Here is a 23,830-nt window from a genome sequence, read left to right as displayed (position 1 = left end):
GTCTCCATGACTCATACCTGGGTCTCCTAGGCTGGGTGACGCAGAGGTGTGGGGTGACAGTCGCTGTGAGTGGGAGCCATCCAGGCAGCCTGCTCAGAGGAGGCACCAGGGCAGGTGGGGTGGCTTCAGGTCAGATGTGTCAGGGCTGCGAGAGGACCCCCCCAACTCGGAATCTGGCTATAGGACTAGGTCCCGGCATTACTGATTCTGTGGCCTCGGGCAAGATTCTTCTCTGAGGCCCAGTCTCCTCTTGGTGGAGCCAGTTTCAGAGCGAAGATGAGCAGGAATGGTGAGGGCTTGGCACCTGGGTGGGCCCCAAGGTAGGGGCCAGGTGAAGGAGAGGCCCAGGGTCTGGTCTTGGGGTGCAGAGGCTGTTAACAGCATCCTGCTGACCTCAGCTTGACACCAGCACTTCTTGGGCCAGAGGCCATGGCGCAGTTGAGGGGCGTCAGAGCATCCCGTGGGTGGATGGGGGGAGGTAGCCACTCCCAATGCAGGTGAGTGGAGGTGGGGCAGGGCTGCATGAGAAGAAGCCCGGAGACCCAGCAAGGTACAAGCTGCAGCCAGTTCCCTCTGTGACCTCAGGGTCACTTTCATCCTGGGCCCTGCCTGCATTGAGTCTGAGATAAAAATCTATTCAGGGTGTAGTTAACCCACCACACAACACAGGGGTCTGGGTATTTCATTCTGGGGCTGGAGGGTTGAACTCTCGGAAGCCCAGTCCATCATCTGCAGAATGGAGGACATCAGACCCACTCTGCAGGGACATGAAGTCATCCTGCGTGTTAGTCCCAGTGCCCGGCATGCAACGCACTCAGGAAAAGTCAGCTGTTGCCAAAGAAGGATGTGCCGGAGAGCGTGGGCACGCAGACCCTGCAGCCCAGAGGCGGCGATGTCTAAGGCCCGGAAGGTCCCGGGCAGAGAGAGAAGACAGCAGCCTCAGTGGGGGGGAGTGTAGTTCCTGCCTGCCCAGGGAGGATCCAGCAGGACCCCAGGAGGAGTGGCAAGCCGGGCATCACTGCTGAGGTTCACCACCAGGGCACTCAGCCTGGCCTGTTAGGCAGAGCCTGCTGCCCGCTACTGTGAGAAAGAAGTGAAGGGGCCAGACCCTGGAGGGGCAGCAAGAGGGTGGCACTGAACTGGATGGGGCACCTGGTGGCCCCCACTGCCTGTATTTATAGTATCCTGACTCCTTTCCCTCACCTCCAGAGGGCCTCTGCCTCCCCACAAACTAATCATATGGGTGGGGGTGGGAGGGTGGGGGCAGTCAGGGCTAGGGACCAAGGGGTCCTTTTCAGTCTCCCCTCCCCCTGCTCCATACTCTTCCTCCCCCCAACACATTGTCTTTGGTCTTTAGCCAAAATAACCTCCCTCATAGCTCAGCTGGTAAGGAATCTGCCTACAATGCAGGAGACCCTGGTTCAATTCCTGGGTTGGAAGATCTGCTGGAGAAGGGATAGGCTACCCACTCCAGTGTTCTGGCCTGGAGAATTCCATGGACTGTATTGTCCATGGGGTCACAAAGAGTTGGACACGACTGAGCAACTTTCACTTCACTTAGGTCCCAAGACACTGCTGGTTGACACCCCTCCATCCTTATGTTCACACTGTTCCTTCTGCCAGGACTGCCTCCACCTCTTGTCGAGCTGGCGAATCCCTGGACATCCTTCAAAACCCAGTTTAGAGGACATCTCTGCTGTGAAGACTTCCTGTCCACCCAGGAGCAGAATCAATCACTTTCTTATCTTGTGCAGTTACGCGATGTATCACATCAGATTACAATCTGATTAAGGCAGTCTCCACTACAAGACTGAACATTCCCCAGGGGCAGGAACCAGGGTATCTACTTCAGGGCATCTGAAGGTGCTACTGCCAAGGTGTCTGCCTGCCTGAGGCTGCCTCGCCCTAAATGAAATACCTTTTCCTAATCTGTCCAGAGGCATGGGTGGAGCAGGAGTGGCTCTGGGAGTAAATTAGGTTGGTCAAGGTGGGTCAAGGATGAAAGCTTGCATCTGGGGTTGGCCTTTCTCAGTGTGTGACCTTGGATAGGACAACTCATCTTAGTTTCCTCGTCTACAATCTGGGGCTGCCACCTACCACAGTGACTGCGAAGAGCGGATGGGACCAGACCAATGGACAAGGCAGGTGAAGTCCTGGAAGGGCACTTGGAGCAGACCGGAGGGAGCAGTCCTGAGCGGGCCCTGCTCACTGCTGCCACCAGGTGGCTGGGGTTGGAGGGGAAGTTGGGGAACCAGTGAGCGGGGCCAGGCCCAGGGCCTGTGGGTGGCCGCCGGCAGACAGAGAAAAAAGGGTCAGTGCCCTGAAGGCAGGTGGACCCCAGCAGGTGGCAGACTAAAGTCCCTTGCCCTCTTCCAGATTCTAACCCCTGCCTCACGGGGCTCCTGGAGGAACAGGGAAATGACGGATGGCACACAGTCGATGCTCACTAAATGACTGTTCCCTTCTGCCCAGGATGGCAGCTGAGAGGCACACCAGGGTGGAACCGAGGCTGAGGCCCCGGAAAGCCCAAGCCTCTTCCAGGGTTATCAGGGACCCAGGGATTGGGGGGGGCCCCAGTAGTACCTGGTATTCCCCTCCCCAGCCCCCAGACCCCATCTTGCCTCCCCCAAGTTTTGAACCAAAGGTTCCCTGGGTATCGCCTTCATCCCATTTGCAGCACGCCCCTGCCCTAGATAACCCAGGCCTACTTGGGAGTATCTGCTTTGGCCCCAGAATGTAAATAGGCAGAAGTAGCTGCAAACTAATTGCAAAATTTATTCCAGGGCTGCGAGGTTGGGGGTTCTTAAGGGCACTTCTCATTTGGGGGCTGGGGGTTCTCCAGCCTGGCCAGGGGCACATGTTTCAGGAGAGAGGGGCGGGGACTGAGACAGGGTGCTGGAAGGCGGGGGCAGGGATGCCCAGCGATCTGCAACTGGGCAAGCTCAGCAGAAGCTGCAACAGCATCATGAAAGCAGGACAGACCGTGGACGCCCGGCCCAGAGACAGGGGACACTGAGGCCTCCCTGGCGCCGGGCCCGGGAGAGGGTCTTTCAGGACGTAGGAGAGGGGCTGAGGCCCAGCTTCAAAGGTGTGCAGCAAGGAACCCAACGGGATGGGGCCAGTGTGAAAAACGGTTCATCAGCAATGTCCCTGATCTGAAGCCCCGTACACTCTCCCCCCAAGATCACCCCGATTCCCACCCACAGAGACAATGAGCTCCCTGCAGGCCATGTTGCTGTTCACCTAGTGGGGTGGGGGACAGGCTCTTCTCTGGATTGGAGTGGGGGCTCAGGAATAATGACCCAGCACCACCCCGGGGTACTCGATATGAGGGTGTCTGGAGAGAAACCACAGCTGTCCTTGGTGCTAGTCCCCCCATCCCAGTCTCAGTCCTCAGATCTGTCCCCTGCCCCTCCACATACATACCTTCCAAGGAGCATCTAAATTAAAATCAAGTAACAAAACAAAAAAACTTCTTGACTACAGCCTTGCAGATAAATACCAGCCAGGAGGGCCAACTGTGAGCAGGGCTAGAATGCCGATTGTGCCAAACCAAACTTCTCCTCTGGCAGGAGAGGGTTAGAAAGATTATTGTAGCAAAATGCTTTTCAGATAACAACGTGTCAGAGTTCTCCCCTGCAGACGTCAGATGGGGCAGAGGGTTGAGGGAGGAGGTCTTTTTGTCCTAACCAGTCTCCCAGTGTCCTCCAGGGCCCAACAGTCCCTTGCCTAAGTTTGCAAACTCTGTCATCCTTAGTTTACAAAACAGAGGGCTTCCCTCCTGATCTCCAGGAGAGGGTCTGGAGACCCTCTCCTCTCTCGCCCGCTGATGTCCACTCGACCCCTCTCTGCCTCTGCTTCCAGGAGAGGACGAAGGGATGACTTCTGACTGAAGGGACGTTGAGGCCCACCAGGGAATCCAAACCTCTTCCCTGGGCCTGGGATCCAGACTCCAGGACAGACAGCTGGGAGCAGGGGGAGGGAAGAGGTGGCTAGCAGCCACCTCCTTGGGGCACTCTGAGTGGCAGGCAAGTGCCAGCGGTGAGCGGGGACCACCCGCCCTCAGCCAGGCCCTGCTCACCCTCACCCACCTTCCCAAGCACAGGGCTTCAGAGAGCTGAGGGGCAGCGGCCTTCGTGGTGGGGTCCTGGGTCAGCGTAATAAAAATAAACCACCTGGAGGCCGCGGGGGTGCTGCGACCCCTCCCCTGGCCCCGGCCCAGTCCCCCTTTCCCCCGCACCGGCCTGAGTTCAAGTCTGCTTGGCCTGCAGCATCTCGATGAGCAGGTTGTTCCGGGGCATCTCGTTGCCCAGGTGTTTGTGGTACAGGTACTCCTTGGCCTGCATGCTCAGTGCCCGCACCTCCACCAGGCACAGCAGCAGCTGCTGGAACTTGTCCCCGCAGTGCGGGTAGTGGCACAGAGTGTAGTCGAGCAGGGCGGCGTTGGCCTTCTCCTGAGCGTCCTTCACCAGGCTGTGGTTGTTCAGGAACTTCACATCTGCAGAGGGAGGAGCTGGTCACCAGTCCCGTCACGTCACCGACCCCATCGCTGGCTTCACCCACACCAGCGTCCCTGCGATCACCAGAGACGTGGGCACTGCCATCATCAACCGCAAACCACGGTCTCCCCATCGCCACCATGGCGCCATGCCCGTGGTTGGCAGACATGGGCAGCAGCATCAGTCACCAGCACCAGCACCCTGGTTTTCACCCACACGGTCCCTGCCGCCGTCACCTACCAAACCGCAGTCGTTCCTACCACCCCCAGGGTCGCCATCACCATCGACACCTTGGTTGAATGCCACTACCAGCAGCAGTCACCACCGCTGACACCCCTGTGGTTATCACACACTGGGCCACCGCCGGCCACCGAGCTACAAGCACCTGTCCCCACCGCTGCCATTGTCATCGCGTCCACCGTCACCATCACCGAAACCATCGCCAGCCTCCCCTGGCACAGCCTCAGACCTGTTTTTGAACCTCTCGATTTCTTCACTGGCAAAGCGGAGTGACGATAGCACCTACTTCACAAGACGGTTGTGACAGTTCAGGGAGCCGATATCCAGAAATGCTCAGAGGAACAAGTGTCTGGCACTTCCCTAAGGTTCCCTGGGTTAGTGTCACTGTTACTGCTACTCTCCCCATGTCCATGACCAACACCATCCCCCATGGTCAAAACCATCCTGTTGCCATCGTCTCCAGGGTAGTGACCATCCGCATCACCACCTGACCACCATCATCACTGTCGCCCACCAGCACCGTCCCGAGAGTTGCCGTGTGATTGGAGGGGTCCCGTCCACTACTCATTCCAGAGAGTGGCAGGCATTCTTTTGATCTCCCTTCTGACCAATCAAGAGGCCCCAGCAGCCCAAGGAAATTCTCTCAAGGGGCCATGGGGAGGGGGCCTTGGATGTTCACTGCAACAGTATTTACGGTGATGGGGAGGTGGCCTGGATGGCCGGGTGGGGGCTACACCCCCAGGAGCCCTGTGCAGTAGACAGAAGTGATGCAGCAGACACAGCACTGAGCAAAGGGACAAATCCTTTAAAGGGGCTGAGTGGGGCGGTGGGGGGGAAACAGAATAAAAACAAAAAGGGCAGATTCAGAGTGAGATCTATAAGGGAACACCATCTTTGCCGTTGTTGTTTAGTCACCAAGTCGTGTCTGATTCTTTTGTGACCCCACGGACTGTAGTCCACCAGGGTCCTCGGTCCGCGGGACTGTCCAGGCAAGAATACTGGACTGGGTTGCCATATCCTTCTCCAAGGGATTTTCCTGACCCAGGGGTCAAACCCATGTCTCCTGCATTGGCAGGTAGAATCTTTACTGCTGAGCCACTGGGGAAGAACAAAAGTCATCTACATAAATTAAAAATGCTTGCAAAGGACTTCCCTGGTGGCCCAGTGGTTAAGACTCTGAGCTCCCAACGCAGAGGCATGAGTTCCATCCCTGGTTGGGGAACTAAGAGCCCACATGCTGTCCAGTGCAGCCAAAAACAACAACAAAACCCAAAACAATAGAAAATGCTCGCACACAAAACACGGACATTGTGTGAGAACAGGGACAAAATATAAAGGGACAGTTGCCGATGGGAGGGAGAGGTGGGTGGCTGGGTAGCTCTGTGTGGACCAGGGACAAAGGAGTGTGGTCAGTGCATCCTCTGCCCAGAGGTCCAGTGAGGAGACAAAAACTAAGTGTCTTCAGTGTGAAATGGATGGTGGTTAAAATCCTAGCCCCACCACTTAGGATCGGTGACCCATGCCCTGTCCTCTCCTGACCTGAAGGCCTTCCTCCTCTACGAAAGGGGCCACTCCCACCTTGCAGCAGGGGAAGCTCAGGTGTGGGGGGCGGGGGGGAGCTGCACAGGCGCCTGGCCCCTGGGGTGCCCATAAAGGGCCAGTTCCAACTGGAACATAGACGGTGTTCCATAGAGGCACAGGAGCCCTCTTCAGCTCCTGGGCAGCATCTTCAGCTGGTGCTCTGCCTAGGGGCTACCAGTCAGCAGGAACCCACAAGACCCTGTCCACATCCCTGACTCCTGGCCCCGTCTGGCCTGGGATGCGGCAGCCGGTGGTTCAGAAAACAGTCGTCCATCCACTTCCCCTTGGCTCCCACCGCTCGCAGCCCTGCCGTTGCGGGGGAGTCTGGAGCCCAGCATGCGCAGCCCTTGGCCCTTCTAATCCCTCTTAACACCCGCTGCGCCAGGAGGGCTGGATGCTCCTGGCAACCCTGATCCCCAGCCGCCCCCAGCATGCCCATCGAGGCCTGTGTTGTCCAAAGTTGGATTTAGGGAAATCCGAGCTGGACCTCGGGCGTATGGCAGGATCTGGGCACTCCCCCGCTCCAGTCTTTCCCCCATGATATCCTCCTCCCCTTATACACTGAGTGAGCCAGGGTCATGTTCTTCCTGGCCTCCCCAGAATTACCATGAGCCCATGAGGCATCTTTGTGCCAGTTACACAGAAGGTACCCCTTACCCACAGAAAGACAGCTTGGTGAGGGGCATGCAGGCTGGATTTCAGCCTCTACTCTTCCCCTGTCTAGGTGCCCTTGTTCAGTTAAACAACCTGTCCAACTGTACATAACAGCTCTGTTCCCTAGCCTGGTCCTCTCCAGATGCAGGCAAGTGTCGTGGGACGTCTCCCTACCTAACTAGCCTCCCTGGGGGCAAGAGGTGCCTACTGGTCGCATCCATTTCCCAGTCTCTTTCCAGTCCCATCTACCTTCAATCCCTACCAATCCCTGGGTTGGGCAATTCTCCAGTTTGTCTTCTGACAATTTATAATAGAAGGCTGGGGGTCCAGAGAAGGGTAGTGACCAGCTCAAGGCCACACAGAAGGAAAGGGGCCCAGAGGAAGCAGGGGAGGGTGTGGGAAGGACTGGCCAAGATGCTGCAGTAGAGGCAGGAGTGGGAGGGGGCTGGGGAGGACCAGAGCCTCGGCTTTACCAGGATTTACTGTTCCCAGCGGCAGTGTGACGGGGACAGCGGGGCGAAGCACAGGGTGGGGAGGTGCAGACAAGGACAGCTTTCAGGGACACACCCCTCCTGGCAGCTCTCAGCGGGCTGGAGACCCCCACTGCCCCCCAAGGTGGGCTGCAGGGCTGGGGGAGGGATGCACGGTCCCTAATTGAGCCCCAGCCACCACAGTGCAAGACAGGAAAGTCGTTTTCCCAGCACCGGCCGCACCTTCCCCGCCCACCTCCATCAGTTAATCCCTGCAGACAGGAAGGCAGGCAGGAAAGGGTGTCCTTCACGCAGGCGTTAAGGACAGTGGAGCGTGCCTGGAGCAGACAGTAGATACCAGAGCCGGGACTCGAACCCAGATCTCTCTGGCTCCAAAGCACTATGGGTAAGCAGGGGCGGGGTCAGGCCTGGACATGGGCTCCTGGGGGATTAGATGACATGATGACCTCATGTTCCATCCCACCCAGGAGTCCCGTCCAAGGACCACCCAACCTGGGGTCCTTAGTTTCCCCAGGAAGACTTCTGGACTCCCCCTTGGAGGGGAGCATGATCAAGTCATGCCCCTTCTCCTAGCCCCCCTCTAAAGGGACTGCTATGAAGATTCTCTGGGATGACCATGTGACAGAGCCTACATCCCTTGGGACAACACACCCTTCCTCCCTTAGACACAGGAGCAGGAGTCACATAATCCTGAAGGTGTCCCCTCCTGTGTCGGGGGCTCAAATCCCAGCTCACCGGCTGGGTGACTGGGGGCAAGTCTCTTCCCCAATCTGAGTCTCAGTCTCCCATCATCTGAACAATGGGGGCAAATTCAACTCTGCATCTCAAGGCACCTAAGAACTGGACCTCATCTGCTGCCCAGCTGTGGGCCCTGAGCCGCTGAAGGTTGGAGATGGGCCTGCTCAGCAGTCCCGGGGGTGGGTGGGTGGGTGGGGGAGCTGGGAGATAGCACCCCCACCTCCGAAAGCAGCCCGCTAGCTCCGAGGAGCCGGGGGCCCCCAGGTTCTCAGAAAAGCCCCCTTTTCACGGTTTAATTGAATATTTGAATAATCCTTTCATTCCAGCGAGGCATAAAGAATGTTGTCCCAATAGCGGTGACTCAGGCAGGCGCCCCCGCGCACAATGGCCCCTCGAGTGGGGCTGCTATTCAGGCCGCCTTTTGTTGGCGCGAGCAGTGGGTAAATTGCAAACGCTTAAGGGAATGCTGCTGCCGCCGCCTCAATGCAAGTCAGGAAATCGAATGTTAGGTCAATCCATTAAGCTTCGATTAAGTCCTCTGCAGAACAATGCCAGCCGGGCCCATCTTCATAAACACCGTGATTGCCAGGAGAGAGGCACTAATTTTAATTAAACCTCCTTACCTGCCTTCGCGCCTGCCTGAGCCGGCTATTTAGACGCCAAATGGCACCCTTCTGTGGAGGCAGGCGAGAAGGGGCGGCTGGGCGGAGGGCGGGGCAGCCGGGCTGGGGGGACAGTCTTCACACGGGTTCAAGCTGAGCAGCCCAGGGAAGTGCTGCCTGGGGCGATGCTCAGCACGCCAGCTGAAGGGCGATGGGCAAGTGGCCACCCCCTCTTGGGCCCCAGTCCCCTTGGGGACCCCGGTCTGGCAGTCTGGGTGGGATCTTGGGAGTAGCCCCCTCCCACCTTCCAGACTCAGGGCAAATCTTGCCCCTCATCTTGCCCAGATGTATCCACTTCTCCCAGCCCCACGTCCCACCTCTGGCAGGGCTCTGGGCTGCCACGGGCATCCTTTTCCCATGCTGCAGTCAGAAGGACCTTTCCAAAATGCAAACTCGACCATGATTCTTCCTGCTGCAGATCCTTCCCAAGGGAAGGTTCAAGGTACTGGCCTGGCCTTCAAGGCCTTTCACAGCTCGGCCCCTGCCCACCTCTCCAGCCTCCTCTTCACCCTCTCCCTGGCCCACAGCCACACCCGAGCTGCCAGGATTCTCCCAATCCCTCTGCACCAGCTATTCCTTCGGTCTGGAACCCCCTTGCTACTGCTTGCTTTGTTTCTCCCAGAATACTCCTGCTCGTTCAGCAAGGCCCAGTGCAGAGGGCCCTTCTCCAGGCTGATTTCCCCAAAATCCCAGCTGTCGTTGCTTTCTCCTCTTTGGCCCAGCTCTGCTCACCCTGGACTGCTCAGACTCCTCTCCTAACCTGAAACCTGTCAGCCAGCAGCCTCGATGGCTCCCCTGGCTTCCTCTCACTGTGCACCCAGGAGCTCAGAAAAGCCTGGCTCACAGGTCTTCTCCCCTCACAGCCCCAACATTCTGGACCCCACCTGGAGGCTCACAGTCACGACCCAGGTCACTCCCCCAAAGACAAGGCACAGTGTGAGATAAAGATGGAGAGAGACTTGTTCATTCATTCACTTCATTCCCTAACTTGCATTCTGATAGAGGCAAGATCCTACCCCCACCCTCCACCATGGTTGTCTCCTACCAAGTCTTGCAGCCTTGCAGACAAGCCCCCTCCAGCTACCAACATGTTGTTCCACGGTCAGGAGATCCAGCCTAGGCACCCAGTCCCATGACCACAGCCTAAGCACAGGGCTTCCCCCAGTCAATACTGCACTAATCACCCCACTCGCAGCCTTTATCTTACCCTCTGCTTCCCCAGCTGCCCCAACTCTTGGGCAGGCACACACTTGCCAGACTGTGACTATGATGTCATTTCCCACAAAGACAACGTCTCCATCCTGCCCTCTCTCCAGGTGACAAGGTATTCACTTCCCTCCGTTCCAACCTTCCATCCCATCTATACCTCTGTTAAAAGATGTATTCCCCCTTAGCAAACTCCCACTCATCCTCCAAGACCCTGCTCAGATGTCCCTCTTCCAGGAAGCCTTCCAGGCAGATCCCTTGCTCCCCATCCTGGGTTCCCCATCTCTCTGTCTCAGCCCTGATGGTGCTGGGCGAAGGCCTCTCCCAGACTGGGAGCTGCCCGAGAGCCGGGGCACAGCTTCGCTGGGCACAGACAGGGCACTGGACATGGCATGCTGGGTGAGGAAGGACAGAGGGAGGCCGGCCTGCTGAGAGCCCAGAAGGAGGTGGAGACGGGAGTGGCACGGGCTGGGCCAGGATCAGGGGGGCACACGGAGGCAGACACCAGACACCTGTGGAGCTGGGAGAACTGGTGGGCTGGGCTGCCCTCTGCCCCTACCCGGCTTTTTTTTCCTCCTTGGCACTTGCCACAGTCTTCCAGGTGACACATTTTACTAATCATTTCACTAATTTGTATAGTTTACTAATCATATTATGCTTATTGTCTCGTCTTCCCTTGAAGACAAGGATTTGGGTTTTTTTGTTTTTTGTTTTTTGAGTGAGCGAATGAAAGAATGAATGAATGGGAAAAGGGTTCTGGGCCTCAAAGACACCCCTGGAGCAGGGGATTAGGAAAAGCAGGGAACCTCAGGATGGGAACCAGGTGTCAGAAGCTCCTGAAATCACATGGGCATTTTCTGGGGGTGGCCTGGGCACGTCCCTAAGGCTTTCAGCCAAGAATTTACCAAATTCTCAGGAGAGGTCCTTATCCCATAAAGGGCAAGTCTTAGACCTCATCCTGGCCCTCTGTCCTCCCACACAGAGAAACTCGGGCCCAGAGACGAAGCAGGCCCTGAACCAGGTTCCCTCACAGATTTATTCACGAAGGGAGGGGTCCTGGCCTCTCCGAGGACGCCCATCAGAGACCCGCCCCACCTTGGGGTCTCCTTGCCAGCCCCGCCTCCACCCCACTGCCTGCCATCCACCTGACCCCGCAGGCCAGGCGTCGCTCAGCCCACTCACCGAGGCTGAAGAGAATGAGGAACTTGAGGCAGACGAACTCCTGGCGATCCAGCTGCAGGGCATGCAGCTGCAGCACCAGCTCCTGCGCCCGAAGCACCAAGCTATGCAGCAGGGAGCCCGCCTGGGCGGCCACCGTGGTCAGCTCCACCTGGGCGGGCACAGGGCAGGGTCAGCGACGCGAGGTGGGGGGCGTGCAGGGGAGGCACGGCGCGGAGGCTGGGGGTCAGGGGTGCCCCGCCTTGGGGCGGAGCTGGGTGGGGAGGCTTCTTCTCAAACCCCCCCATCCCTCCCAGGCTCCCGGCTCTGCTCCCTGCACGGAGCCGAGGGGCCCCACACAGCAGAGCTGACCCCGGGCAGGTGAGCGCAGAGGGAGAGCTGAAGGGTCCTTCACGCACACAGAGCGGCCGCCAGATCCCGTGGCACAGAAAGCTTCTGTGTGGTGAGTGGCATCTGCAGTGAGTGCCACCTCGTGCTGGGTGTGGGGGCGGGGGCAGGGCGGCTCTGCCTGGAAACACGTGGGTGCAGCCCCCTGAGTGCCCCCCGGGGCCCACACGTGGACACCTGGACGGGGGACGCGGCCACACCTCAGCTCACGTTCACACGCATGCAGGGACACACTCGCAGGGTCGTCCACCCACTTGAGGACGTGAAAACGCACACCCCCCTTGTATGGTCACATCCCAGGGTAACACACACACGTCCACACGTCCATGTGTATGTTCCCACTGACATGGTGACGGGCAGATCTCAACATCCACCCACTTATGTGTGTGGAGATATCTGCACAATAAGATGCAGGTGCAGGCACACGCACGCACACTCCCATGGCCTCAGAGACGTCCACCCACCTGTGAGCACTCATGCCTCACACGCCCTTCATGTGCACTCACAGGTGACCTCCAATTTACCCCCTTAACCAGCTTTCTGCTGGTGGTGGATGGCCTGAGACACTCAGGTGAGGACAGGGGATGAAGACTAAGGGGCTGGGTTGGAGCTGGGGGCTGGGGGCAGGGCCCTAGTGTCCGATCCCCACCCTACGCCCACTCCAAGCACCTGTGAAACCCACTCCTCCTGTATCCACGCCACCCCCTCCCCACCGCCACACACACCAGGAGTGATGCTCCCTCCATAAGCTAGACCCTGAGCATCAGCCTCCCTTTCCTTCCTTCTCCTTCCCTCCATTTTCCCTCCACCCTGTCTCAGCCCCTCTTCGAATCATGCCCTCCCAGGTCCCAAGTGTTCTGGGCAGTGGGTGACTACCTTTGTTTCCTCTTCACCACCCATCCTGCCCTTTCCTCAAACACAACCTGGCTGTGAACTTCCCCACTTAAAACTCTTCTGATACCCCCTGTTTGATTTCAGGAGCCAACCCAACCCCACCACGTCTCCCATCCTGGGGTCCCTATTTCCCCCACTCTAAGAGTGCCCAAATTCTGACTCTGAGCTCTTTGGGGCCCAGGCCCCTTTGCCCATCCATCCATCCATCCATCCGTTCAGGATTTAGAACCTGCAAGCCCCCAGCCAGCCCTCCACTTTATCTCTCACCTCATCTCAGCCCCACAGGGCACCTCCCCTCTAGACCCACCTCCCAGAGGCCCCTGGCGGCTCAGCGGTCCTAACCTGCCTCTCTGAGCTTGGCTCATGCCATCTCCTCTGCATGTGTGGGGGTGGGGACTGTCCCTCCACCCCTGTCACTACCCGACCAACCCTTATTTTCTCTTTCACTACTCAGTGCCACCATCACCTCCTCCCAGAGCCTTCCAGACCCTCCCAACAGCTCTGAGCTGCTTCCCCCCAGAGCAGGGCTCCCAGGCGCTGGCTCCTCTCCAGGTCAAAGCTAGGGCTGGTCAGAGGGAGGTCGGGCGGGTGGGCATCTAGTGAAGCTGGGGAAAGGGCTGATATTCAGCAGAGTCTAGGGCCGGCCCTAGAGAGGCCTAGGATCTCTTCTGGGCCCAGAATTCTGGAAGCGCATAGCTGGTGGGGGGTGGGCGGGGGGGGGGGGGCACAGTAGGGTCTGGTCACCTCCTGCCCTGTGACCAGCAGGATGCTGCCCTCCTTGCCATGCTGAATCTGACGGTAGATGTGGTCAAAAACCAGCAGCTCGCTCCAGCAGTTCTGCAGCAGTGTCATCTGGTCGGCCACCTGCAAGGAAGAGGCACACCGGGGTCCAGGGTCCAGTCCTGCTGGGGACCCCCCCCACCCCTCCCTCGCCAGCTCTGAGTTCAGACGCTCAGCCGTGTACGTGACCCACGCAAGGTGCCCAGCCTCTGCGTCCAGTCTGCCCATCTGTCTTCCTCATCAAAGTAAGGCACAGGTCTGGCAAAATAATAAAAGGGTCCAGCGGAGGCACGCTGGACCTGGCTGGGCCTGGCTGCAGGCCATGACTCTGCCTCTTACAAGATGTGTGACCTTAAGCAAATTCTGTCACCTTTGTGGGCCTCATCTGGAGGCCCAGTTTTCTCATCTGGAAAGTGGGCAAAGTATTAGAAGGTGGTCCAGCACATATTAAGCCCTCAGTAAATGTTAGCGAATAATGTCCACCGAAACACTTTGTGAAGGATTCCTTCAAATGCAAGGGAAAATGAGTGTTAAATTTTTCCTTGTGCCCATTTGGCCTGTGGTCACATCTCTAGCAGCCTCAACCACTCCAAAAGGAGCCATGTAGGGAAAACAGAGGGCTTCCCCTGGGTCTTGGGCAGAACCTTCAAGCTCAAGCAGGGCCCACTTGGACTGCCACCCAGTCCAGGGAATGAGCAGGTGGCTGGCAATGGTCTACATCGGAGGGAGGAACAGAAGGGCACGCAGGGCTGATTCTGAATCCCCAGGCTATACTCAGGGGCACTCAGTGTGAGGGCAGGGACAGTCTTCCAACATGGTGATCACCACAGTCTAGCCTGGCAGGAGTGGACCCTCGTGACAGTGACAAGTGGGACTCAGAACCATGGGATGCCAGAGCTAGAAGGGCCCTCAGGGAACCCCCGGCCTAAACTATTTCCAGATGAAGAATCTGCCACTCAGAGAAGGCAAGGGACTCTCCAGGAATCAGAGAGAAACAGAGCCAGGTCAGGGCCACGGCCGGCATTCGTGGTCCACAGCTCACAGTGGTGACAAAAATTGAACCCTTCTGGGGGTTCAGAACGGTGCTGGGTGCAGTATGTCATCCTGGGAGGACACAGTGCAGACTCCAGTCCTTCTCGGCATCTGTGGCTCATGGACCAGCCACCGTCTACCCAACGGGCACTCCCCAGGCACCTTCCCGGGCCATGCCCTGCAGTGAATGCAAACTACATGTAGTCATGGTGTTACAGCTTCACAAGTGTTTGTGATAGGTACTACGGAAAAAGGGGGTTTCCCTGGTGGCTCAGATGGTAAAGAAATCTGCCTGTAATACGGGAGACCCGGGTTTAATCCCTGGGTCGGGAAGATCCCCTGGGGGAAGGGAATGGTTACCCACTCCAGTATTCTTGCTTGGAGAATTTCACATATAGAGAAGCCTGGAGGGCTGCAGTCCATGGGGTCACAAAGAGTCGGACACCAAGGAGAAAGGACAATGAGCTCAGAGAGGTCAACTAACTTACCCAAGGTCACACAGCTCTATCTGGTCCATTTGTGCTTTTAACCACTAGGTATGGAGGAGACCCCGCCCTTGCCACCCCAGAGCTCAGGGCATGTTCACTACCGCCCCCAGAAAGCCTCCCCCTCCTCCGGATGTGGCAACTACAACATCTGATGGTACTATCCATGTCTCGTCTTCATATCTTCCCTGATAACCTGTGGGGTCTGCGAGGGCAGGATTGGTACCCAGCTCATCTCTGGGCCCCCAGAAGAGGGGGCTCAGTTTTGCTTGATGAACAAATATGTGTTCCTCACGACATACACAGATAGCACAGAGGAACTACCCTCAACCTGGCGGCCAGAGGAGCCCAGGCAGCCCCTGGCCTCTGGGGAACTGGCCCAGACCTGACCAACAGCTCTCTTCTTGGCGGGGAGAAGGGGGTAGAAGCCCCCCTTCCCCTCTGCTCTGCTCTTCTCCTGGGGGTGGCCCTGGGGCCAGTCCTCAGAGAGACAGGAGGAGAGAAAAGTGGACAAAGAGTAAAGCAAGCTGCCGGACACACAGTCAGGTTCCTCCAGGACTCGCCTGCCCAGCCCTTCCCCAGCCCGCACGGCTGAGAACAAGAGCAAGGGTCTGTCTCTACCCTGCTCTGCGTTCCCATCCTCCTACCTCCCCTCACCTCCATGTCAAGAACCCACCACTCCCGTCCTCTCCCTGCAGAAAGTCTGTCCTAGAGCCTCATAACTGTCTGAACAAAAAAACCCGGGCTGGGGGAACCCAGGCTCAGGCTCATGGGAGGTGCCAGGAGAGACGGAGAAGGCAGGGGGCACCTCGCCTTATCTCGCCTCAGGAAGTGGCCAGCCCCCCAAGAGCCTGCCCATCACCTCCAAGGAGGGAGGCAAGGCTCCGCAAGCACCTCGACCAGGCCCCGTTCCCCGTCATCTCCTGCTCGGGGAGTCACACTGGCCCGTTTTGGCCAACCCAGATGGAGACAGAGGGTGTGCAGGGATGAGCTCTGCCCCCCCCCCCCACTGGGGCCCTTGGGAGCAGACACCCTTGTGCCTGAATTAAGGGAACAGGGGGTGGGGCGATGGAAGCACATGAGATAAGGGGGAGAATTAGGAGATAAGCTGGCTGAGCTTTGGGCAGAAAGCAGAAGGGGTCACAGTGACCCGGCTGGCCGAGCCCCGGGAGCAGACTCTGTACCCAGACCTCAGACCCCGGGAGTGGGGGCAAGCAGAGAGGTGCAGTATGGAGGCTGGACTTCGGGGCCCTGTGCCTTCTGGTTCCCACTTAGCCACACACCCGGCCCTGATTTCCTATCCTGAGAGATGGGAAAATAAATCCTCCCTCTTTTGGTTGCAGAAAACATATGGGCCCAGCGGTGTCAGTCGTGAAGGGTTCCCAGGTGACTTATTCCAGGGACACTGCCCCCCTCGCCTGGGTTCCCCTACCCACCAGCTAAGCAGCTGTGCCTTCCAGACGCTTCCCTCTCACTTTGTCTAGATGGATACACAAGGATACCAAACTCCAAACATTCCCCACACAGAGGAACGCACGGGCGCACGCACGCGCGCGCGCACACACACACACACACACTCCCCTTTTCATTAAAAGGAAAACCACAGGGCCAGTCCCTCTCCATAGGAAAGCAGGTGGCGAAGAGGCTCACTTAACCAGAGGGCTGGTCTCCACCTGCCGCGGGCTTCTCCCTAAGCAAGAGACCCCTACCTTTGCCCGGCCTCCCTGCCAATCAGGGCGTTTGCAGTCGCAGCCACGGGGTCCCTGTCTGCTGGGCCCACCAGTCACCCACCCCTCCGGCCAGCCCGCCACAAATCTTCCTGGAGCCTTGACACTTCGCAGCCTGCCTCGGAGACCGGGTATTTATGGGTGCTGAGATGACCTCCCTCCCGCCGGGCCCCCCTCCGGAGCCCCCTGGGGCCTGATCGGTCTGGCGGGCGAAGGCCAGCGGGCTCCGTAATTCTCCAGTGGCTGCCAAGCCGTCGGCTGGCCCTGGCGCTCTCCCGGCCGAGTGGTTGGCGGGCTGTCATTTGTCAGCCCAGGACTGACAGAGTTACTGTCACTTAAATGAAACCATATATCTAAGCAGTTAAATCTGTTGCCGATTGAGGGCCTCGGGGCTGGGCGTCAAGCGTGAACTGATGTCAAGATGGGTCATTAGGCGTTCTTGGCCCTCGCCTCCACCTCCCTGATTGCTATTTTGCATCCTCCCAGCTGTCCTTCAGGGGGACTGTCCAGAGAGGCTGCCCGCCTGGGCCTACACCCTGCCCCCACTGAGCAGTCCGTACAGGTGGGTTTCTGCTACCCTGCAGGTACAAAGCTGCTTTGCAAGCAGAGGGCAAGGTGGGCCCTGTCTTTTCTCAGAGCCCTAGCATGCTCAGAGGAGCATAGATGCGATATATCTTTTCTCCTTCTTCCTGTCCTGGCCTGTCTGCCAGCTGCAAGGTTAGATTCAGTGGGACAGCAGCAGAGGGTGAGGGAGGGAGCTGAGCCCCGACTCACTGAACGCTTCCTGTGCACTGCGCCCTGTGCTAAATTCTTTAACCTGCCCTCCGCTCCCTAAGCCCTTCCAACAACCCTAGGAGGTGGTGATTATTTCCACTGCCCCCTTTTTACAGATATGGAAAACCGAGGCCCAGAGGAGTAAAGTCACGAAGGCACGCAGCAGATGAGTGGCAATCTGGAAGCTGCACACAGGCCTTCTTGCTTCCAGTCTGTGTTTCTAATCTCTGTGGCACATCATATTTAGCACACCGCGATTGCATGAGATGGGACATCATGCAGACAGAGGGACATCGAGGCTGGGAAACAGGATGGAGGAGGGGAACCCCAAAAGGGCATCTGAAACCCCCAATATCAGCCCAGCAATGACCTCATGCCTTGCCCTGGGCAGCGAGACGTCATCAGCATCACAGGGGACTGAGTGGGTCTCTCTAGGGAGAGCTCCGGCTCTGCGGTGGGAGCCGGCCTTCCCTGGCTGGCTGTCCATCACCGACCGCCGAAGGACCTAGTCCTGGTCCAAGCTCTGCTTCCCACCCTCCCCACCTCTCCAGCCCTGCCTCACAGTATTGCCTGGGGTTCCCTGACACATGATGCCTTTCTGCACTTCTGGACCTGATGCTGTTCCCATTTCCTGGAACACCCTTAACCTTTTCAGGCTGCTTTCTGGAGAGGGGCAGATCAAGAAACCTCTCCTAACTTTCTAAGAGAGAGCCATTTGCTCTCCTACTGGGCTCCCTTGGCCCCTTTCTACTGCTCTCAGAGACCTGGGCACTCTGTGCCCTGTGTTGGCGTTATCTATGTGCATGTCTGTCTCCTTCTCCGGCCTGCAGCCCCCTGGGTCCCATTCATTTCATTGTCCCCATGCACAGGCCAAGGGCGGCCCCGCTCTAGGAGCACCCTCTCTGCTGACTGCTAAGATGTGTCCTGCCCAGAGGTGAGAATGAAGGGTCAAAGGGGAGAACAGAGTCACTCGGCTCCCCTCCCACTTTTCTGCTTCCCTACCTCTGGCTCTGCAAACACATCAGCCCAGGACTCATTGGACCAGTGGGAAAGAAGTTCCATATGGCTGATGAGAGGCCCTCTAAGGGCTGGGCTAGTACTTATCTGCAAGTCTCCTTTACAGAGGTTGGTAACCTGGGCTTGATTCAGAGACTCTGAGAAGGGGAAGCAGGAAGGTTTGGACCACAGAGAAGCCAGAAGCAGGAAAAAACACTCAGCAAAGCTGGGACAAAAGCCCTTCCCATCCTGCGTGAAAAACCCCCGAGAGACCAGGAAGGCGGCCAGAGGAAGTGCCCTGCCCTGGACCCAGGGTTCTGGAAGGCCAGGAAGGCTCTGTTCCTCCTCCCCTCTGCCCGGGGGCTCATGGGAGGCTTGGAGGGAAAGTGGCAACCAATCCAAGGGTCTCAGGACCCTCATCCCCTACTCAGGGCCTCCAGACAAGAGTAGAAGGCAGAGGGGACTGTTTGAGGCCCTGCCTCTTGTTCTGTCCATGAGGTCAGCCTAGAGAGGGGGCATGGGTGAGAAGTCCCACCCCACAACAGACACGTGGCACATCCCCAGACCTCAGCCACGACAGAGGTCCTCCACAGCCGAAGCAGAAGCCACCACTGCCAACTCTTGACTCCCAGGGCAACCCAGGCCCCCAGCCCCACAGTGCCCGGTGGGTTCACAGCGCCCAGCCTTCATCTCACCCCTCCCCCGCCCCGAGTCCAGCCCAGCCCCGGCAGGCAGTGCCCCCGGCCCATCCGGCCACATGCCCCTGGAGGAAGCCCAGGCCTGCGTGGCGTCAGCCTGACAATGCTGCTCAAGGCTGCAGCGGCTCCAGCAGGGAGGCCACAGGCCCTGCTGTTTACAGCTAGTACCAGAACAGCCGGGGCGCAGACCTGGGAGAAGCGAACGTCAGCAGGCCTGGACTAAAGAAAGGCCTATCATGTCTTGGTCTGAGCCTGGGAGGATGGGCTTTGGCCAGGCTTGGGGGGCCGCTGAGGTTGGCAGGACACCCTGACCAGAGGGAGCCAGGGCACTAGAGGGGCAGCTCTCAGCCTTTGAGCGCTTCAAACCACTGGGCAGGATGAGTGGGAAGTTGTTGCGTGTCTGGCCTTAGTTTCTCCTGCTGCTTTCCTGCTTATTTTAGCCACAGGTATCTCAATCCAGGGGAATGGAAGACCTTGCAGCCAAAGTATCTGGAACATGAGAGGCGGGCACTGCCATCCCCTACTTATCCTGGCACCTAGCTCTCCCTGTGCACGCGCACACACACACATTTACACCTAGGACCAGCCACCACAGGGCTTCCCTCGTAGCTCAGTCGGTAAAGAGTCTGCCTGCAGTGCAGGAGACCTGGGTTCAATCCCTGGGTTGGGAAGATCCCCTGGAGAAGGAAATGGCAACCCACTCCAGTATTCTTGCCTGGAGAATCCCAGGGACGGAGGAGCCTGGTTGGGCTACAGTCTACGGGTAGCAAGAGTCAGACACGACTGCGCCACCAACCACCATGCAGGGATAGTGAGAGGTTTCGCCTTAGGTAGGAAGGAGAAGCACCCCAAACTCTGAGATACTAACACCCCTTCTATGACATCTGAGGCTAGTTGGGAGTGGTGGCCTCTCCAAATGAGAGGACAGGAGGGCCTGGACTCTCTTCCTGATGCTGGGCTGGGGCAGCCAGAGGCAGCTTCCCAGGGACTCAGCTAGTCCTCTGGGAGAACCTATAGAAAGAGAAGTGTTCAGAGAGACGCAGACTGGGAGAGAAAGAGACAGAGATTGAAGGGACTAGAGAGAGACAGAGAAACAGAGATAGCACAGCAGGGAGAGAGACAACAGAAAGAGGAAGAGGCAGAGATAAAGAAGCAGAGGCCGCGTGAGATAGAGACTCAGGAAACAGAGAAGGAGAAAGAGGAAGGGGTGAGTGGGGAGGTGGGAGAGGGGCAGGGCAGGCTGAGATGGACCAGAAATACTCCTCGCTTCCCCAGGGTGGCCTCCCTGTCCCCTGACACAGCCTGAAGCCAGTGGGTAGGCTAGTCCCACCCAAGGGGTGGCCAAGACTGAGACTCGGGCAGCTGAGAGGACACCCCAGGTCCAGCGGCCAGCCAGGTGGGAGGAGGGACTCACCTCCAGCTCCTTGAAGACCATGCACCTGCGTGCCCAGTCCACGATGGAGATGAAGGTCTGGTCAGCCATTCTGCACAGGAGGCTGAAGGGCGCAGGCTGGTCTGGGCGGCCTTTGGCCGGTTCCTGTAGGCAGCCCACGATGCGCGCCCGTACCTGGTCCTCATCTGGCTCCAGCTGCAGCAGCTGTAGGATAAGCTCGGGCACGCCAGGCCCCCCCGAGAAGGGCTCTGGGTAGCCGTAGGGCTGCCCGGGCTGTGGGGGGCTGGCATAGGGCTCTGGGTACTCAGACTTGATGGCACGGCCAGGGAAGGCAGGGTAGAGGTAGCCAGCCAGTGGCCCGTGGGCGCTGGCCACAGCCATAGGCAACGCTGGGGCCCCAAAGTCGCCCAGTGGCCCAGCTGGTGGACCGGAGGCCAGGCCCTTGGGCTCAGATGCATGCAGGCCATGGGGCAGCATGTAGTCCGGTGGGGGAGGGGGTGGCGGGGGCACCCCCATTGGGGGGCCTGTCTCCAGCTTGAAGCCATTGGCTCGAATCTGTGCCTTCTTCTGCTGCTTCAGAGCCCGGTCCCGCTTGTACATGGGCCCAAACTTGTTCCGGCCTCCTCGCATGCGGTCAGCGCGCACGGCTGTGGGCAGAGGCAGAGGGGGGGCAGGATCATCCCCTCCAGGCCACCCGACCTACCACTCCACTCACAACTCTTTCCCAGATAGATCTGATTGGGCCTCTCCCCAGCTCTGCACCTCTCATGGTTCCTCTGGTGCCCTTAATCTGGCATTCATAAGAGTCAATCCCCTAACCTGGCGTTCACGGCCCTGGTTCCCTTGCCAGGTTGTCTTATCCCTCACAAGCCCCTGTCTTCTTTCCTCTCCACCTTACTACCTCGCTACATCTCTGCTTGGCATGTCCCCCACCCTGACTGTGATATTCCTTCTGTCTCAAAGCCTTTCCATCTCTCGTGCTTTACTAAACACCCAAAGTGTTCTGGGTTCACGGGCAGCATCCTCTCTTCTTACCCAGATGTCTGGCCTCTCACCCCAGAGTGCTATCATACCCAGGGTGAGAACTTCCGGGGGCCCAGAAGTGGGTTCAGGTGCCCAGCACAAGGCCTGGCAGGGAGGTGGTGACGGGAAGTGGGCTCTGGTCAGCCTCTCGCCCAGGTGGTTCCCAGGGTTCAGCTGCTTCTTGACTGTCTGCCTAACTCTGTTGAACCCTTGTTGCGAAATGACTCAGGCTTCCCCTGCTGCCTTCAAATTTGAAGCTGAGTTTAGGGCTGGCTGGGGCTCTGGGCTGGGGGAAGGGACCTCCCTTGCTGACCAGATGTCCCTCCACCTGGCCAAGAATGCGTCACCAGCCACACCCAACAGGTGTATCTCTGCAGCCGAAGTGTGGCCCCGGCCCCTGCTCAGACAGGACCCCACCCTGAGCTCCAGGAGAAGGGAGAGGAGAGGAGGGAGAGCCCGGTTCTCAGCAAGGAGGGCATCCCGGGGCCCACCCAGCCAGTCTTCCTGCCATGGGAGTGGGCAGCCCCGCTCCACTCCCTCTGGCCCAGGAGCTGGGGCCCTGGGCCCTGGGGGCAGGACAGGATATCCCCCTTCCATCAGGAGCCCTTCCTCTAGGTGGCAGGACTTATGGCCCCGGCAGCTTTCAGAGCCACCAGGGGCCTTCTACATTGTTTAAAAACTTTAACCAACAGCTGCCTGCTCGGCGCACAGCCCGGCTGGGGCCAGCGGGGTGGAAGCCTATGACTGTCCACCCTCAAAGAGCATGAGTCTTTCCCGCTGAAGCGTTTTTCTTCCCCTCTGGACGGAGAGTTAGGGGTGGGGGTGGGGAGACAAAGATGGGCCTGGGTTCTCTGGGGGCACTTGGTCCCCACTCCCCAGCCCTCTAGGGCCTGGCTAGGGACCTGCTGAGTGAGTGAACTGAGTGAACCTTCTGGATGGATGGGCAGACGAAGAGATGAGTGGTCTGGGTGAGTGAGGGCTGCACAGTGATGCTGGATGAATAATAACACCAGTAAGGATAACAATAACACTAACCTGTTGAGCACTTTCTACATTTCAGGCCCCATGCTAGGAGCTTTTCATACAATTCTCTTACTAACTCAAGGCGGAAGGTACTACTGAAAAGTTCCATCCTTTGTGGTAAAGAATCCCCCTGCAATGCGGGAGACCTGGGTTGGATCCCTGGGTTGGGAAGATCCCCTGGAGAAAGGAAAGGCTACCCACTCCAGTATTCTGGCCTGGAGAATTCCATGAACTGTATATATAGTCCATGGGGTCACAAAGAGTCGGACAGGACTCAGCAACCTTCACTTTCACTTCAGATGGGGAGTCTGAAGCTCAGAGAGGGTTAGGGACTTGCCGGCATCACCCAGTCTGTAAGTGATGGCACTGGGATTTGAACTCCAGTAAAGGTACTGAAAGGTACTGAAAACCTTGGCTCTGGCTTGGTGTTGGATGTCAGTGGGGGTGTTACAGAACTCACAGAGGGAGGAACTCTGTGGGGCTCTGCCCCCAAGGGCTAGGGAGAGGGTGCTGTCTCTGGGGTTCACTTTTGCATACTTCCCAATCCGCCCCCCGCCCCCAGGCTGGTCCTATCCCCATCCCTTCAGCCAAACCGGCATCGGTTCTCACCCCTCCCCCATAGGGATCGGCCCTAATTTCACGTGAGGGACTAACCGCCTGGCCTCAGAAACTTCAAGAAGACCTACGGTAGCCTCCCCTCACCCCTTCTCCCATCTCCACCCCCTGCCCCCTCGCCGTCCGAGGTCAGGGGTAGGAGGCACTGCACGCGCACCTTCCAGGCGCATCCCCACCGTCAGGCACTTCTGGAAGCGGCAGAAGGGACAGCGCTTGCGCTGCGTCTTGTCGATCTTGCAGCTCTGGCTCTCGGTGCACGTGTAGTGCTTGTTGTTCTGCACCGTGCGCTTGAAGAAGCCCTGGGGGAGAGGGGAGTCAGCGCAGGAGGGGGACAGGCTCTGTCCCCCCTTCCCTGCACCTCCCAGCCGGGCTTTCCGCCGCGTCCCGCTCGTGGCTCACCCGCCGCCGCCGTTCGCGCCTGTCCCCTGCCGACCAGCTGCCCGCTCACCTTGCAGCTCTCGCATGTGAGCAGCCCGTAGTGGTAGCCGGACACCTTGTCCCCACACACGGGGCACAGCTCGTCCAGGTCCTCGTCGTACGAATAGTCCATGCCCACGGCGTCCGCCTGTGGAGGGAGGAGAGGTTCATGGCAGGGCGGGACGGCCGCTGGTAGTGCTGGGGGCCCTGGGCGCGGTGGGTCCTGCGCCCCCGCGGCCGCGCGCCCCTCGGCCCCCTGCTTACGGGCCCGGCCCCTGGGCCCCACTGCAGCTCCGGTGGTCAAGGACGCCTGTTGCAGGCCCCCCAAGAGAGCGT

The 23,830-nt window shown here is 58.6% G+C and overlaps 1 protein-coding gene across 1 annotated transcript; it reads right to left on the bottom strand.

The window, feature by feature from the left end:
- Positions 1 to 4,250: 4,250 nt before the first annotated feature.
- On the bottom strand, positions 4,251 to 23,627 carry NR5A1 (nuclear receptor subfamily 5 group A member 1). Its single transcript, XM_065927133.1, has 6 exons — positions 23,526 to 23,627; positions 23,235 to 23,376; positions 20,438 to 21,063; positions 13,276 to 13,395; positions 11,254 to 11,401; positions 4,251 to 4,498 (listed from the first exon to the last, which is right to left on the bottom strand). Exons 1-6 carry the CDS (start codon positions 23,625 to 23,627, stop codon positions 4,251 to 4,253), a joined length of 1,386 nt encoding a protein of 461 aa, XP_065783205.1.
- Between the last annotated feature and the right edge of the window lie 203 nt (positions 23,628 to 23,830).

This window comes from Muntiacus reevesi, chromosome 3 (genome assembly GCF_963930625.1).
Source record: "Muntiacus reevesi chromosome 3, mMunRee1.1, whole genome shotgun sequence".
In the NCBI taxonomy this organism is placed as follows: Eukaryota; Metazoa; Chordata; class Mammalia; order Artiodactyla; family Cervidae; genus Muntiacus; species Muntiacus reevesi.
Note: the sequence above shows the minus strand (reverse complement) of the source record. Positions and strands in the feature narration are given on the sequence as shown.

Coding starts and splice junctions, on each gene's coding strand:
- NR5A1 (XM_065927133.1), bottom strand. CDS start 23,627: ATGGACTATTCGTACGACGAGGACCTGGACGAGCTGTGCCCCGTGTGT. Junction 13,396..20,437: donor TGGTCTTCAAGGAGCTGGAG/GTGAGTCCCTCC, acceptor TCTTCCTTGCAG/GTGGCCGACCAGATGACACT. Junction 11,402..13,275: donor TGCTGGTCACAGGGCAGGAG/GTGACCAGACCC, acceptor GTGCCCGCCCAG/GTGGAGCTGACCACGGTGGC.